Source organism: Dipodomys ordii, unplaced genomic scaffold (assembly GCF_000151885.1).
Source record: "Dipodomys ordii isolate 6190 unplaced genomic scaffold, Dord_2.0 Scaffold34, whole genome shotgun sequence".
NCBI lineage: Eukaryota > Metazoa > Chordata > Mammalia > Rodentia > Heteromyidae > Dipodomys > Dipodomys ordii.
In genome coordinates this window covers 14,046,513-14,063,736 of record NW_012267250.1, presented here as the reverse complement: position 1 = coordinate 14,063,736, position 17,224 = coordinate 14,046,513, and the positions used below count along the sequence as shown (strand labels likewise).

Here is a 17,224-nt window from a genome sequence, read left to right as displayed (position 1 = left end):
GTCGGGGACCCATGTTCCGCCCCCCCCCCCAATCATGAAAACAAACTTCCAGTTCATGGATGGGTCTAGTGGGATGGGACGTCCGAAATGCAGGAAAATTGGATCCTGAAACTTCCCGTAGGCTAGGTGTAAGGAATGTGTGTGACTACTGCAGGAGTAAGGATGACTTGGGTTCTTTCTCTTTCTTCCTTCCTTCCTTTCTTTCTATGCGATGTGTTTTAAAAGTCTATAGAGGATTAAATGAAGAGGACTTCTGATACTTCTGCCTTTACTAGCGGAATCACTGTTCAGTGTACTGGAAAGTTCTGCAGCTTTCACCACGGAACCATCAATGTCCCTGCCCCCCTCTCCTATTCCTGAAAAACCTGCACTCCTGGGATCATAAGCATTCCTTCCCTCCCCCCACCCCCTCCGCTGCCACCGGGTCTTCTAATAGTTATCCCAGAGGTACAGATTACTCAGAGGAGGATCTTGACATTTAGGCTGCACTTTTTGTTGTTGTTGTTGTTATAATCCCACTGATTCAGTTTTAAAGTTAAATTAATAGAGAAGTTAAGATGTTAGTATTTTGACTAAAAAATACAGTATTTTAAGATTACAGCTTAGTAACAAGTGGGAAGGGGTTGAATTGATAAAATACATTATATACATGTAAAATTTGTCATAATGAACTCTATTAACTTGTACAGAAAAATCTTAATTTCCTATATACCTCATTAGTATGAATAATTAGAAGTCTTTTAAATTGTGAGGAATTAATACAATTTTCCATAATGGGTTTCATTTCTGTTACAGATAAGAACTTCAGTATTTTGTTGATGTGGAGGTAGGTATTAGATTGTTTAATTAAGTTAGGAGTTAAGGGAGATTGCAAGGTTGTATTTCTGCAGTTGAGTGTATGTTTTTCGATATTGAAAAGATTTTCTAACTTGGTTCCAGTGGCTCACACTTGTAATCCTAGCTACTCGGAAGGTTGAGATCTGAAGATCTCAGTGCAAATCCAGTCACAGAAATGTCTGTGAGACTTTTTTTTTTTTGTCTGTTATGGGGCTTGATCTCTGGGCCTGGGCACTGTCCCTCAGCTCTTCAGCTCAAGCCTAGTGCTCTACCACTTGAGCCACAGCGCCACTTGCGTCTTTTTCTGTTTATGTGGTGCTGAGTAATCAAACCCAGGGCCTGATGCTTGGGAAGCAAGCACTCTACCACTGAGCCACCTTCCCAGCCAAGTGAGACTCTTTCATCTCCAATGAACTACCTAAAAAGCTGGAAGTGGAGCTGCTCAAGTGTTTCAGCACTGTCCTTGAACACGAAAACTCCGGGACAGTGCTCAGGCCCTGAGTTCAAGCCCCAGGAATAGAAAATAAACTTTTTTTTATACTGGTATTGAAATTATTTAAAGAAAACAAAAACAAAAACTCAATAATTCCATTCAGGATTTATTGTTTCCTTTAGTTAATATAGAGTGTATCATAGTTAATATGTAGTCTGTCATAAAGTAACGAGTCAAACTAGTTACTATGTTTTAAGTTTTGCAAAGAATTGTAGAAACTGTTTTTTCCTAAACATTTGTTTGTAATACATTAAAAAATATAGCTGATTAATTTCTGAGATAGAATAATATTTACTTGTAGCATCTTATAAATGTGTTTAATGTTTATTGTATAGTAATTACTGTAGCCTAGTACTTGATGCAAACAATTGTGTATCAGGTTTTCTTTGAAGTCATGTTAACTTCTTTTCTATCTCTTCAGACATAGGGTACTTCAACTTCCCAGTGTTTCAGAAGGGAGTTTTTTATTGAAACTGGAAGACCAAAATAATTACAAGCATGTTGTGCTGGGGAAATGCATCTTTTGGACAACTAGGTTTGGGTGGAATTGATGAAGAAATTGTACTAGAGCCCAGAAAAAGTGACTTTTTTATAAATAAAAAAATCCGAGATGTAGGATGTGGGCTCAGACATACAGTCTTTGTTCTGGATGATGGAACTGTGTACACATGTGGATGTAATGATCTAGGACAGCTAGGTCATGAAAAATCCAGGAAGAAACCAGGTAAGTCAAAAAAATTATCTTACCATTTCTAATAATTATATCATTAAAAAATTGGAAATGATGTATAATTTCTGAACACCTAAGCCTATAATCCTTTATCAGGCTTACAAACAAAGTACGAGTAAAATGTATCTTTGACATTTTGCATGCTTTTAGCATTTTTGTCTTAAAAAAATCTACCACTGTTGTATTTTCTTACTGCATGACATTGTAAAACAATAGACAAAAGTAGCCTTCTTTGATAATCTTTGATATAGAGTGTAAAGGTATAGAGCCACCTTGGACAGATTTTTAAATTCCTAGTTTATTCTGTGATGTTTCTGTTCAGTGAAGAGAGGGGGGCTGAATGAAAGCATTCTTTTTCAGTTACTTACCTAAAATATATATGTATATATGCATTCTTTATATATATTATATGTGATATAATATAAAATATAATGTATACTATTTATTACTTATTTATTATTTTTGCTAGTCCTGGGGTTTGAACTCAGGACCTCAGTGCAGGCCCTGAGCTGCTTTTGCTCAAGGCTAGCGCTCTACCACTTGAGCCACAGTGCCACTTCTGACTGTTTTGGAGGTAATAGTCTCATGACCTTTCCTGCCTGGGTGGCTTTGAACCACGATCCTCAAATCTCAGCCTCCTGAGTAATTAGGATTACAGGCCTGAGCCACCAGCACCCAGCCTAAAATATATTTTGATTCCATTATTTATCACTATCATATTTTAGATATACAACTTTATTTGGATTAGTTGGAAATGCCTTTTATTTCTCTCTTCCACTTTTGACTGTCCATGTTAGCTATAAAAGATTTTGTGAATGTGGGTTTTGTAGCAGTAGTTATAATAAGCAAAATAAAATTTTCAGGTAATAAGAATTTTGAGGAATTTGGTCACATTTCATGTTCTGTTTTCCTATATGTTTTAAAATTAAATACTACTTTCAGAAATATTGCTGTTTTTGCTTTCAGTTATGTTAACTAAAAATTGTTATTAAGCCGTAAATTCAGATTAAGACCACATGTATGGAGTTTCTTTTAACTTTTAACAGTAATGGTAGTTAAGTATTTCTTGTAGCAATTATTTTTCTTTATCAGTTTATTTATATAAGTGGTTTCTATTATTACTCTACTTTTTTGAAATTAATGTAGGTATTGAAGTTTCATTTTTGTGTGCATCTCACTACCCTTTTTTTCTAATTTACAAATACTGTAGAATTCATATCCTTTCTTTGTAGTTAGGGTCTTAATCTCTTCTGCCTTAATTTATAATTTTTGTTGGATGAATGATAATGATCCAATACGTTTAATTATTGTACAACTCAAGATAAATAGCAGCTTTCTTGTACTGTACCTCAAAGGATAGTTTATGGAATTTACTAGATTTTTATAATCTCAGGTATTGAGGTACTCAGGATGCTAATATATTTGTAATATATTTGTTTATTGTCTTTATGTTTGAGGCCTTCCTTTACATTTTTGCTTAGGTTTGGAATGTTGTTTCAAATTGAGATTTTGAAGGTGAGGTTTTTACTTTTCTTTGTACATAGGGTGCTCTATAGGCCAAACATCTGTGCATTGCTTTAGAAAGGTCAAGTAAATAGTAAAAGGCCAGCACATAGAAATTGTCAGTATACTGACTGACTGTAATGGTATGACTACTGTTTGGAATAGCTTTTTCTTTCTTTCTTTCCTTTTTTTTTGGTGCTTGTTCTGGGGCTTGAATTCATGGCCTGGCACTATCCTTGAGTTTTTTTTCTTTTGTTTTTTGTTTTGCTCAAAGCTAGTGTCTTCCCACTTGGGCCTCAGCTTTATTTACTTCCAGCCTTTTGTACCAAAAATTGGAGATGAGGGGCTGGGAAGGTGGCTCAGTGGTAGAACACTTGCCTTGCATGCTCAAGGCCCTGGGTTCGGTTCCTCAGCACCACATAAGCAAAAAAGAAAAAAAAGCCGGAAGTGGTGCTGTGGCTCAAATGGTAGAGCGCTAGCCTTGAGCTGAAGAGCTGAGGGACAGCGCCCAGGCCCAGAGTTCAGGCCCCACGACCGGACCCAAAAAAAAAAATTGGAGATGAGTTTGACAGACTTCCTTGTCCAGGCTGGCTTTGAACTAAAATCCTCAGATATCAGCCATATGAGTAGCTAGGATTATAGGCAAGCTAGCAGTGCCTGGCTTTGAAGTACCTTTTAACTATACCTTAGATTCAAAAAACCTAACTAGCCCCTTTGTGGTATAGTTAACATTGTGATAATTCCATTGTGATCCTGGAAACATTACTTACTAATTTAAAGTTGGGAGGGTAGGTTTTCTCTTTATCCCTTTTTGGGGATTTAGGGGCCAACTCATTTTGTCTAAAGTATGTACCACAGTCTATGGAATAGGAAAATAAAAAAAATTGTCACATAAATTTAGATTTTGGGTTGGGAATTAAGGTATAAGTAAAACAAATGGAAAGAATTAAAATTTTATATGATATATCCATGAAAATTAAATAATGGGAAATATCATTGTGGAATTAAAGCAAGATTTCTGGGTATAAAAATAATGACTTAAATTTAATTTTAAACATTCTTTTAGTATTCAAATAAGTTGCCAGGAAGTAGGAAGTAGGTTTGGGGCTGGATTGCTTACTTTTATATATGTATTTATGTGTGTATTTGTGTTTTTGATCCTGAGGAAAACCTTTTATTATCAGAAATCTTAGTTCCATGATACAGAAAAGTAGGAAAAACTAGGGTCTTCATCTTTAACTTCCATCTTGATTTAAGGTGCTTGAATGATGATGTTTGTGTGTGTGTGTGTGTGTGTACCTGCCCTGGGACTTGAACTCAGGGCCTGGGCACTGTCCTTGAGCTTTTTTGTTCAAAGATATGGATCTACCACTTGAGCCACAGCGCCAACTTCTGCTTTTTGTTTTTGTTTGTTTTGGTGGCTAATTGGAAATAAGAGTTTCATGAACTTTCCTGCCTGCACTGGCTTTGAACTTGATCCTCAGGTCTCAGCCTCCTGAGTAGCTAAGATTAATGTACAGGCATGAGTCTGCACTGCTGGCACTCTGTCATTTGAGTCACACTTACATTGTGTGTGTGTGTATGTGTGTGTGTCCTCCCGTGTTTGGATTATTTGAGGATAAGAGTCTCTTGGATTTGTTTGCTTGTACTTACAGCTTTTAAACCTCCATTCTCAGATCTAAGACCAATGAGTAGCTTTGAGATGATAGGACTGAGCTAGAGGCGTTGAATCATGATAATTCACTAGAGGACCTGGCCTTGTATATAGTAAATAGATTTTGCCTATGGCCTATTGGGAAAGTGTTTCCATTCTTGACATCCTTGGGACCATTTTGGAGATTTAGCTGATTAAGTTCATATTCATCTTTGTTTTGTGTAGGTATTCTGTTACCTTAGCTATTTCTGAAATATTTCTCGAGAAATTAATATCTATTTCACTTTCGTGTATTTTTCTTACATAAGAACTTTTACTTTTTGGTGGCACTGCTGGGGTTTGAATGCTAGGACTAGGTGCTGTCTGTGAGTTTTTTTTGCTCAAAGTTAGTGTTCTACCACTTGAGCCACAGCTCCATTTCCAGCTTAATTTGAGGTAAGAGTCTCAGGGACTTTGCTGTTCAAGCTGGCTTCTAACCACAATCCTCATAGCTCAGCTACCTGAGTAGCTAGGATCACAGGCATGAGCCATGGGCAAAGGGCAAGACCTTTTTAAGTACTTTCTGAAGCTAGTGTTTCAGTTTCCTAATTTATAACTAGCAAGGAAATAATGAATCTTAAGTATGCTTTATGAGTCCCTTTAAATGAATTATTAGTAGTTGTTGTTTTGTTGGTTGTAGGGTTTGAACTCTGGGCCTGGGCGTTGTCCCTCAGCTCTTCAGCTCAAGGCTAGCATGCTACCACTTGAGACACTGCACCACTTCCTGTTTTCTGAGTGGTTTATTGGAGATAAGAGTCTCACAGACTTTTCCTGCCTGGGCTGGCTTTGAACACTGTGATCCTCAGATCTCAGCCTCTTGAGTAGCTAGGATTACAGGCATGAGCCACTGGTGCCCAGCAAATTATTAGTTTTTATAGCTACAGATTTACTTCTGAACATCTTAAGATAACCTATAGGAAATGTATTACTATTGACAAGTTTATTTACTAAATATCAGTCATAGGTATAAATTGGTGTCGATAAGCCTAAATAAATATTTTGTATGTGTTTGATTTGTTTCATGTCAGAAATAGTATTATATTATGACCGTAATTTGTAAGTAATGGGCTGTTTCAGGGCTGGGAAGGTGGCTCAATGGTAGAGTGCTTGCCTTGCATGCATGAGGCCCTGGGTTCGAGTCCTCAGCAGCACATAAGCAGAAAAAGCTGGAAGTGGCACTGTGGCTCAAATGGTGGAACACTAGCCTTTAGCTGAAGAGATCAGGGACAACACCCAAGCCCAGAGTTGAGGCCCCACAACCTACCAAAAAAAAAAAAAGCACTGTTTCAATAGCTTCTTGTGGTTTATAATTTTTTTAAGTACTTTGTTTAATACTCAAAGCAGTATTTTATTGTAGCTGTTGCAGGTATAAGTCTCCATTTTACAGATGAGAAAACTGAATTTAAGAGATTAACAGGGTTAGGCTGGGCACTGGTGGCTTATGCCTGTAATCCTACCTACTTTGGAGGCTGAGATCTGAGGATCATGGTTCCAGCCTGGGCAGGAAAGTCTGTGAGACTTTTTTTTTGCCAGTTCTGTGGCTTGAGCTTGAGATCTGTGCATTGCCCCTGAGCTTCTTTTTGCTCAAGGCTAGCACTCTACCACTTGAGCCACAGTGCCCCTTCTGGCCTTTTCTGTTTATCTGGTACTGAGGAATCAAACCTATGGCTTCATAAGCCACATTCTCAGCCCTGAGACTCTTGTCTCCAGTTCAACACCCCAAAACTGGCAGTGGAGCTGTGCTTCAGTGGTAGAGCACTAGCCTTGAACAAAAGAGCTCAGGGACAGCACCCAGGTCCTGAGTTCAAGAGCCATGGCCAACCAAAAAAAAAAAAAAAGCAAGACCTTGTTTCAGAAACAAGCTGGATATGGTTGGGCAGAGACAGAGAAGGATTTCAGTCTGAGATGTCCATATGTCTGAGGAAACCATATGTGAAAGATAACTGAAGCAAAAAGGGCTGGGCTATTACTTAGATGTTAGAGAGCTTGCTAGGCAAGCACAAAGTCCTCTGTTCAAACCCCAGTATTGCAAGCAGAAAAAAAAAAGATATAAGGCAAATTAACATTGCACTTTCCTCCTTTTTTCCTTTCCTTCCTTCCCTCGTTTCCTATACTGGGACTTAAACTCAGAGCCTTTTCTTTCTTTTCAAGGTCACTTGACCCACACTTGCACGTCTTGTTTTTTGTTAGTTAATTGGACATAGAGCCTTGGATTTAGCTACCCGGGCTGGATTTGAACTGAGATTCACAGATCTCAGGAATATAGGTGTGAGCCACTGGTACCTGGCCAAATATTTACTTTCAATCTCCCAAATGTTTCTCCTGACATATCAAGAAAGTAGAAGCATATTTATTCACCTGGGAAGAAACTAGTTTCAGTTTTTGTTAATAATTCCAAATTTTTAATTAAAAATAAATTTTACAAAAGTGCTATTTTATAGCTGCAGTTATAGTTAAGATTCCATGTTTCATATCCCCTTTACCTTGCACATAAACTCAAAATGCATTTTGAGAACAGCGTAAGACTAAAAACTTAAAAATTATGTACGTATGTGTATGTGTTCATATATATATGTACTGTATATGTGTATGCATGTATTGTTGAAGAGTAGCAATTAGTAAATCCACCAATTAAAAAAAAAGTTTATTTGCAGCACTTTCGTAGAAGTTAGAAGATGAACATTGATTTGATGTTTCTTACATCTCAAAATAATTTCTACTATTAGTCATTTTGATCACATATCAGAAATTAGAATTAGAAGGGCATTGCTTGTCTTTCTTGCTTCATCTTCTGACCCGTTCTCTCTGTTCATAAAACATAAGTCTGCGAATGAACTGCTCCTTTAAATGTAGTTGAAAATTTAAAAAGTAGCATAGGAAAATAAATACATAAATACATGAAATAAAATTATTCACTGAAGAGCAGATTTTAAAATACTAAATTTTTCTATGTGCCTTATATCCAAAACATATAAGGCCAGAGAAGCTTATTGTTTTATAACTCCTGCTTTTCACAATATTTTCTAAGGAATAGAAATACATGGATGATGTGAAGACTTGAAGAAAAGTAATTACCAGAGTTAGACCTCTAGTACCCAAGAATCACAATGTGGAATGTAGGGGAAAAGAAAATCAATGTAGGTGCTACTGTTAGATGTATAATAATACTTTACTTTGTGTAGGACCGTACACCTGAGGAATTTCCAGAGCATTACACAATAACTCATGGTTCCTTTCAAAATCCTTGTGACACAGTTTGCAAGAATTATCCTCATCTTAGGGGATAAATTTTCGGAGAAATGGCGGCACAAGTTGGTAAGTAACTTGTCAAAACCATAGATGACTGGTGAACAGCTATAAATTAAATCTGAAAGTTTAAGCCAGCCAGTCTCTTGGCCTTATCCCCTAAATTGTGCTTATATTTAGTATTATTTACAATAATGTCTTCTGTTTGAAACAGATCAAATTCTAATGCACAAATTGTTTTTCCTTACCATTCTATTTGGTGGCTTATTGAAGTAAACCAGCATTTTACTATGATATTGTTATGCCACTTTTGTATTCTATAATCTTGTGTGCTAAAAGAATATTCATTTCAAAATTTAATTATATATAGTATACATATAATATTACATGTATATGTATAATACATTTTTGTGAGTTTGGGGATCAAACCCAGGGCCATAAGCATGCTAAATAGGTACTTTGATGCTGAGATGTACCCCTAGACCAAGAATAGTTCAACAAAACTCACTATCGTAACACTTAGTTTTTTCTCATTTCTCTGTTATACATCAAATTATATATCCCTCTACTGTCTTAACTGCCATTCTGCTAATAGCACAAGTCCATAGTAAGGTTGATTTGGTGGTTAATATTAGAACTTGAATTAGTTGTGTTGTGAATGTAGGTATATTCATCTGTCTCTGAGATTCATTGATTTAGTGTTTCATAAAACTTTATGATGGTACTGTGGGTTTGAAGGCCAGGTGCTGGTGGTTCACCCCTGTAATCCAAGCTACTCAGGAGGCTGAAATCTGAGGATCGAGTTTAAAAGCCAGTCTTGGCTGGAAACTCACTAAGACTCTTATCTCCAATAAACCACTAGAAAACAGGAAGTGCTGCTGTGGCTCAAGTGGTAGAGTTCTTGCCTTGAACTGAAGAGAACAGGGACAGCACCCAAGCCCAGAGTTCAAGCCCCATGACCGACAAAAAAAATAAAATAAAATGTTGAAAAGATACTGTACAGAGGGGTTACAGTTACACGAGTAAGGTAATGGGTACATTTCCTATTGAGCATTGTTACCCCTTCCTTGGTACTGTGATTTGAACTTGGAGATGTGCACTTGCATTGCAGGGGCTCTACCACTTGAGTTATGCCTTCAGCTTTAACTTACAAAGAAAACAAAACTCAGTAAATGCTTACTCAGAACAATGGTGGCTTCTTCAAAGAATTTTCCCCAGGTGCCAGTAGCTCATGCTTATAATCCTAGCTACTTGTGAGCCTGAGATCTGAGGATCACAATTCAAGGCCAATCTCTAATCACCAAAAAGCTCAATTGGAGCTGTGGCTCAGATAATAGAGTGCCAGCCTTGAGGGGAAAAGCTACGAACAGTGTCCAGGTCCTGAGTTCAAAAAGTTTTTTTGTTTTTTGTTTTTATCTTCACTGGATGCTGGTGGCTCACACCTGTAATCCTAGTTATTTAGGAGGTAGAGATTCAGAGGCTCATGATTCTGGGCCAGCTTAGGAAATAAGTTTTCTAGACTGTATAAAAAAAGTTGTAAGTGTAGATCAGTTGGCATAGCATCTGCCTAGCAAGTGCAAAACCCTAATGGCAAACCCCAGTATTGCCCCCCTTTCCTGATAAAGAAAGCATTTTCTCTCTATAATTGGTAAGTTAATGTTTTATGTGATTGGAATTGAGCTGCATACCATCTTTAAAAAAAAGCACATACATGCTAACTGATCAAGAATTTCTAAGCTATAGATTTCATTTCTAGACTGTCAGCAGTAATAAATCTACAAGTCTTGAGGAGTAAATTAGGTAAAAGGTTGACTGGTTTGTGTTAACTAACTAACCATGGGTTTATTGTACACTCAGTTGAGGAGTTGAGTGAGTCTACAATTCGGAATAAGAAGGAAAATGTTTATTTAGAAAATGGTATGGAAATTTATAGTGAGAAAATATAAATCATATTATGGAAGATAAACTTAATGAAATATTTACAAATTGTAATGCTGATATTTAAAAATAATAACTAGGCCGACATGGTGCTATATTCTTTGCATTATTCAAAAAGTCATACAATTGCTTTGCTCAGTTCTGTAGGTGAGGAAAATAAGACTATAAGAGATTAAATAACTTGCCCAGAATCAGAATTAACACAATGGAAATAAGCAGTTGGAACCATGAAAGATACAATTTATAACAAGAAAAAGATAACAATTTATAGCAAGAAAAATATAGCAAGAAAAAGATAAAATAGCTTTTAAGGGGGCTAAGAAAGTGGCTCAGGGGTAGAGTGCTTGTCTTGCAAGCCCTGGGTTCAATTCCTCAGCACCACAGAAGCGGAAAAAGCCGGAAGTGGTGCTGTGGCTCAAGCGGTAGAGTGCTAGCCTTGAGCTGAAGAGCTGAGGGACAGCGCCCAGGCCCAGAGTTCAGGCCCTACAACCGACAAAAAAGATAAATAGCTTTTAAGATACATTAAATAAGAAATGTGCTCCAGATGCTGGTGGCTCACACCTGTAATCCTAGCTGCTACTCAGGAGGCTGAGATCTGAGGATCGCAGTTCAAAGCCAGCCTGGAAAGAAAAGTCCCCGTGAGACTCTTATTTCCTATTGACGACTCAAACACTGGAAGTGGAACTGTGGCTCAAAATGTTAGAATGCTAGCCTCGAGCAAAAGAACTCAGCGAGTGTCCAGCCCCTGAGTTCAGGCCCCACAAGAAAAAAGAAAGTGCCCAGGCCCCGTCCACCGGGTTGGGCCCCGGCCGCGCAGCCCACTGCCCTCCCCGGGCCCTGCCCGGTGCCCGCGCTGGGTCCACGGCGGGTGGGGCGGGGCGCAGGGGCGGGGCGCATCCCGCCTTCCAGCCCTGCCCGCTGAAGTCCAGTCTGCCGATGGAAAAGTAAAGAAAGAACTTAAAAAAACTAGTAAAGATGCTTTTGAACTACAGGGCCCCAGCCATCCGCTCACTTCTTTGGTGACTCATCGAGTACATGAGCCTAATGTTTGGTGAGGTATCTTGCATTTTGAAAATGACAGTACGAAACTCATTTTATCATGGGAATTAAAAAACACTTCCGTTGTACCTACTCACTATACATAGTCATGTGTAAACTAGAAGATGTGAAGGCCATTGGGAACTACAAAAACACATCCTCATTTTGCGATGTCACAGATGTGTGGGAAGAGACGCCTGAGACCTACATCCCTTTCTTGGAGGGGTTCCTTGGGAACACAACAGTTGCTGCTTTGTGTGGGCAGTTTCTTGGCCATCAACTTGTCTTTGAGCCACCTGAGTTTGGCATTGTGGGCTTTACAGACCACATTAATGTGACAGTGACATTTCTACCTGTCATTTGCAAGATTTATGGAAGAGATATTTCCCATTACTTACCATTTGTCATCAAGGAACACTACGAAGAAATGGTGAAGATGCACACACCCCAAATAAATGGAAACATCAGTGGAAATTTCAGCTATATCATTGACAATTTAATTCCAAACACAAACTACTGTGTATCTGTTTATTTTGAGCCTAAAGGTCTGGGAAAAGTAATAAGATCTCCTTTAAAGTGCACCCTCCTTCAACCTGGCTAGGAATCATGGAAGCAGAAACTCAGTACCATGGGTCTTCTGGTTGGCTATCCTTCAAGCCCAACGCTGGAAGGTTTGGAGATGGAGACAGTGCGGTTGGGTACAGATGCAGCCTGGCTTTTGGGATGACTTGGACCTCCTAGCATGGACCTTACCCGTCACTGATGAAAGCAGAAAGCTCTTCCCTTGCAGATACCCAGACAGTAAACCGTGTGTTCCAGAACTTTTCTTTCTCTGTAGGAGTGAGTTGCAAGACGGTCAGCTTAGAAACTTTCCCAGCACAGAATCTGCTCAGTCTCTAGTCTGCAGCTGATTTACCAAAAGGGGAAATTTTTAGAATATTTTCTTAGAAGCCCTAAATTGGAAGTGGGACTGTGGCTCAGGCAGTAGAGCGCTTGCCTTGGGCTGAAGAGCTGAGGGACAGCGCCCAAGCCCAAAGTTCAAGCCCCAAGACCAACCAAAAAAAAAAAAAAACCCTAAATTCTCCAATGGATGCATCTTTCATGCTTTAATTTACCAGAGTAAAATATGGTTAGATTTACAAGGGGGAAAAATGTAAGCCTTGTATGAAGAATGCACTATTGAGGGGATAGTGAAACCTTTTTTTGTGGGGGGAGGGAAGAAGGAAACTAGATAAAAATCAGGAAAGCCTTTCTCATTAAGCTTTATATTAACGTTTTATTTTTTAATTTTGTTATAAAGGTGATAAATGGAGGGGCTACTGTTTCATAAGTCAAGTAGTAAGTACATTTCTTATTGACTGTCACCCTTTGTTCTCTCCCAGTTTTTCCCATCTACATCCTCACCCACAAGTTGTATAGTTTATTTTCAACATAGTTTCTACTGAGTACTACTGCTGTATTTGTTTATTTTGTGTCCCTCCATTTTTGTGCTCTTTTACCCCTCTATAAAGATGTAAAAGAAAAAGAAAAAAAAAACCCTTGTTTCCATTTCTTGGAGTTCATTTTGTTATATGATTAGAGACATAGAGGTATATTACACTACTTTGTTCCTCTCCTAGGAGTATCCTCCTTTGGTCTCACTGTGACTGAATGCCTAGAGTACTATATAATTTATCATGTATTTTAGATCTAGCTTCTGCATGTGCCATTTGTCTCTCTGAGCTTGAGCTTGGCTTACTTCATTTAACAGGATTTGTCCTAGGCCCATCCATTGTCTGCAAATGACAATATTCTTTCTAGTGGCTGTGTAAAATTCCATTGTGTATAGGTGCCACAGTTTTTTGATCCACTCATCTATTGTGGACTATCTGAACTGTTTACAAAACTTGGCTATTATGTGATGTTAACATTTAATTATAAAACCTTAATATTTAATACTACCTCAGAAATAGACACATTAAACCATAAGATGTAATGTCAAAACCAAGACATAGAGTTACATCTTCTTGAATACTAGGGAAAAGATTTAGGTGGAGACAATTTAGTAAGTGGTCCTAGAATAACTGGAAATCATCTAAAGAATAAAAGTGTTGGATTAATACCTCATGCCATGTGTGGAATTTATTTGGATAAATTCCTGTGACTCAAGTATTTAAATGTAAAGACTAATCAAAGTACTAGAACAAATCATGGACAATTTGAAATTATTATTTTGGAGTCAGGAAAGCCTTTCTGATTAAAATTGACAACAAACAGAAGAAAATTTTACTTATAAAAGTACAAAACATTATGCTAGGCATGTCACTAAGTTGAAAAGACAAATGGAAAAGCATTTCTGATTCATAACAAGTGTTAATCTCCCACATGTAAAACACTCTTAGAAATGGAAAAAATAGCAATATAATAGCAAAATAACAAAATATAATATAAAATATAATAGCAAAATAACATAGTATGTGAAACAGGTAGGTCACAGAAAAGTAAAAAGAAAAGCAGTTCTTAAGTGAATATTGCTCACCCTCATTCATAGAGAAATGCAAAATAGTACACAATGGTACCTTTTTTTCTACACCAATTAATGAAACTTTTGATAGTAAATAAGTATTTGTATGTTGTTTCTATATAAGAAAAAATCAGGGGAAAGTTACTACTATATAGCAGAATTACAAATACATATGCCATCTTATCTAAAAAGTTTATGTTCAGGAAATTAATAAAACTATTTGAATTTGTACAATGTTATTTGAATTTGTAACATGTTACTTTGGAAAGATACAAAAAACAATGTTAATATCTCTTTTGGTTGAGAAACCTTCAAAATAAGATCCACCTAGCAATGTAATGAATGTAATGCTATGTAGTTGGTGTGTGTGCGCGCACGCGCGCGTGTGTGTGTGTTAGTACTGTGCCAGAAATAACTGGGTACTGGTGGCTCACACCTGTAATCCTAGCTTCTCAGGAAACTGAGATCTGAGGATCATGGTTCAAAGTTAGCTCTGGTAGGAAAGTCCATGTGACTCTTATCTCCAATAAACTACTCAGAAAAAGCTGGAAGTGCCACTTTGGCTCAAGCCTTGAGCAAAAAGAAGCTCAAGAACAGCACCCAGGCCCTGAGTTTGAGCCCCAGGACTGACAAAAAAAAAGAGAAGTGGAGCTGTGGCTCAAGTGGTAGAGCAAAAAAGCTAAGGGAAGCTCCCAGGGCTTGAATTAGAGCTCTGGTATTGGCGCTCGTGCATGCGCGCGCGCACACACACACGTAAGAATGGGGTTCACATACACACACGTAAGAATGGGGTTCTACTATACTTATTTACATTCTTCCCCAAAAGCAAATGGTGCTCAAAATGCAAGGTAGGCTGGGCACGGGTGGCTCACACCTGTAACCCTAGCTACTCAGGAGGCTGAGATCTGAGGTTCAATGTTCAGAGCAAGCTGGGGCAGGAAAGTAGGTGAGACTCCATTTAACCACCAGAAAACTGGAAGTGGAGCTGTGGCTCAAGTAGTAGAGCACTATCCTTGAGCTGAAGAGCTCAGGGACAGCTCCCATGCCCAGAGTTCCCCCATGACCAACCCCCTAGCTCCCCCCAAAAATTTAATGTATTTAGTTGAAATGATAAAATCAGAACTTTAGCTTTATTGAAAGGCAGCTTGTTTCTGGCCTTATAGGAAAATTGAATCAAGCATTTTCAGTACAGTTCTGAATTCCTGTATCCTGAGCATTGTGGTGTGGTAGGTTGTGTGTGTGTGTACACATGTATGTGTGTTTGGTGCTATCCTGTCCTTGAGCTTTTTTGCTCAAGGCTACTGCTCTACTACTTTGAGTCATAGCTCTACTTTTGGCTTTTTGGTGTTTTATTGTGGTAAGAGTCTAACGGACTTTTTGCCTGTGTTGGCTTTGAACTTTGATCCTCAGTTCTTAGCCTCCCGTGTATGTAGGATTACTGGCATGAGCCACCAACTCCCAGCAGGATTCATGTTTTTTTTCTTCAACATTGGTTTTTTTTGTTGTTGTTGGTCATGGGGCTTGAACTCTGGGCCTGAATGTTGTTCCTCAGCTCTTTAGCTCAAGGTGAGTGCTCTACCACTTGAGTCACAGTGCCACTTCTGGTTTTCTGGTAGTTAATTGGAGATAAGAGTCTCAGACTTTCTTGCCCTTGCTGGCTTTGAACTATGATCCTCAGATCTCAGCCTCCTGAGTAGCTAGGATTACAGGCATGAGCCATGGGTGCCCAGCAGCATTGGTCTCTTTAGAACGATTTACTTGGGTCTGCTGTACACACATCACATTTTCTTTATCCACTTGTCAATTGTAAATAATGTTGCAGTGAACACTGGACTGGAGTTACCTTTCTAGGAGATTTCATATTCTTTGGGTATATACTCAGAAAAGGGATTTCTGAGTATGAAATAGTTACATTTTAAAAAATCTCTATAGGAACCTCTGTTATTTTCCATAATGTCTGGAATATATATGCCTACCAGCAATGTATAGGACCCGTATTTTCCACATTTAATATTGGCATTTATCTCTTTTTGGTAATATCCTTATGGACGTGAAGTATATAAGGGAATGATTTTAATTTGCATTTCACTTCCGATTCTTAGACTGCAGATTTTCATATATCTTGTTGGCAATTTTTCTGTCTTTGGAAAAATGTTTAGATACTTTACCATTTGTGTGTGGGCATGTGTGCTTGTGTGCCAGTATTGTGTGCTGTTCCTTAGCTTTTTCTTCATGCAAGGCTATACTCTATACCTGGAGCTACGACTCTACTTTGTGTTTTTTGGTTGTTAATTGGAGATGAGTCATGAACTTTCCTGCTGTCTTTAAACTGAAATCCTCAGATGTTAGCTTCGTGAATAGCTAGGATTACAGGTATGAGCCACTGGTGCCTGACTTTGCTCATTTTTAATTCAGGTTATACTTTGGCCCTGATTTGTAAGGGTTCTTTATGAATTTATTTATTAACCTCTTGTGAGATAGTTTTCATCCCAGGCCATAGGTTGTTCATGTGATTGTTTACCTAAATTTTATGGCTGCATTGTTTGTTTTTTATATCATGACTTTTTTTGTGATAAATGATCTGTCAGTCCAGTGTCAACAGAGCATCCTTTATCCATTTTGACTTGATTTTGTATATAAGGCTACAATTTCTTTCTTTTATTTCCTTCTTTTTTTTTTTTTGTCTGAAACCAGGACTCAAACTTGGTATGTGATGCTTTGCTCATTTGCCAGTGCTTTACATCAGAGTAACCATCAAATCCTCCAGTTTCATTCTTCTATATCTGGAAACCAAGTTTTTCTAGCATACTGTCTCTTCCCCCATTGTCTACTTTTGATGCCCTTGTTGAAAAATAATTTTCCCTGTATGTTTGGAGTTATTTATGGTCTATTCTGTTAGTCTGTTTGTATGCCTGTACCATACTGTTTTGATTACTATAACTTTGTAATGTTTGTGAATATATATATATATATATATGTACCATTGTATATATGTGTATATGCATATTATATACACATAAACATGTATATGTGTAATAGTGTCATGGTTATGTATGTTTATGTGTATTCTTTTTTTTTTTGTCGGTCATAGGGCCTGGACTCTGGGCCTGGGCGCTGTCCCTCAGCTCTTGAGCTCAAGGCTACCACTCGAGCCACAGCGCCACTTCCAGCTTTTTTCTTTTTGCTTATGTGGTGCTGAGGAATCGAACCCAGGGCCTCATGCATGCAAGGCAAGCACTCTAC

The 17,224-nt window shown here is 38.1% G+C and overlaps 1 protein-coding gene across 4 annotated transcripts in view; it reads left to right on the top strand.

Annotated features, from left to right (window-relative positions):
• Herc4 (HECT and RLD domain containing E3 ubiquitin protein ligase 4) overlaps positions 1 to 17,224 on the top strand; it is a 111,146-nt gene that overhangs the window by 1,061 nt on the left and 92,861 nt on the right. For 3 of the 4 annotated variants that reach the window (XM_013017158.1, XM_013017155.1, XM_013017154.1), the window contains exons 2-3: positions 796 to 826; positions 1,752 to 2,054. Coding sequence is in view for 3 of the 4 variants with exons in the window: in XM_013017155.1 (XP_012872609.1) it covers positions 1,829 to 2,054 (226 nt within the window). In the remaining variant the exon portion in view is untranslated. Of the gene's footprint in view, positions 1 to 795; positions 827 to 1,751; positions 2,055 to 8,513; positions 8,572 to 17,224 lie in introns of those variants that run through there. The other variant, XM_013017156.1, reaches the window with a different exon arrangement.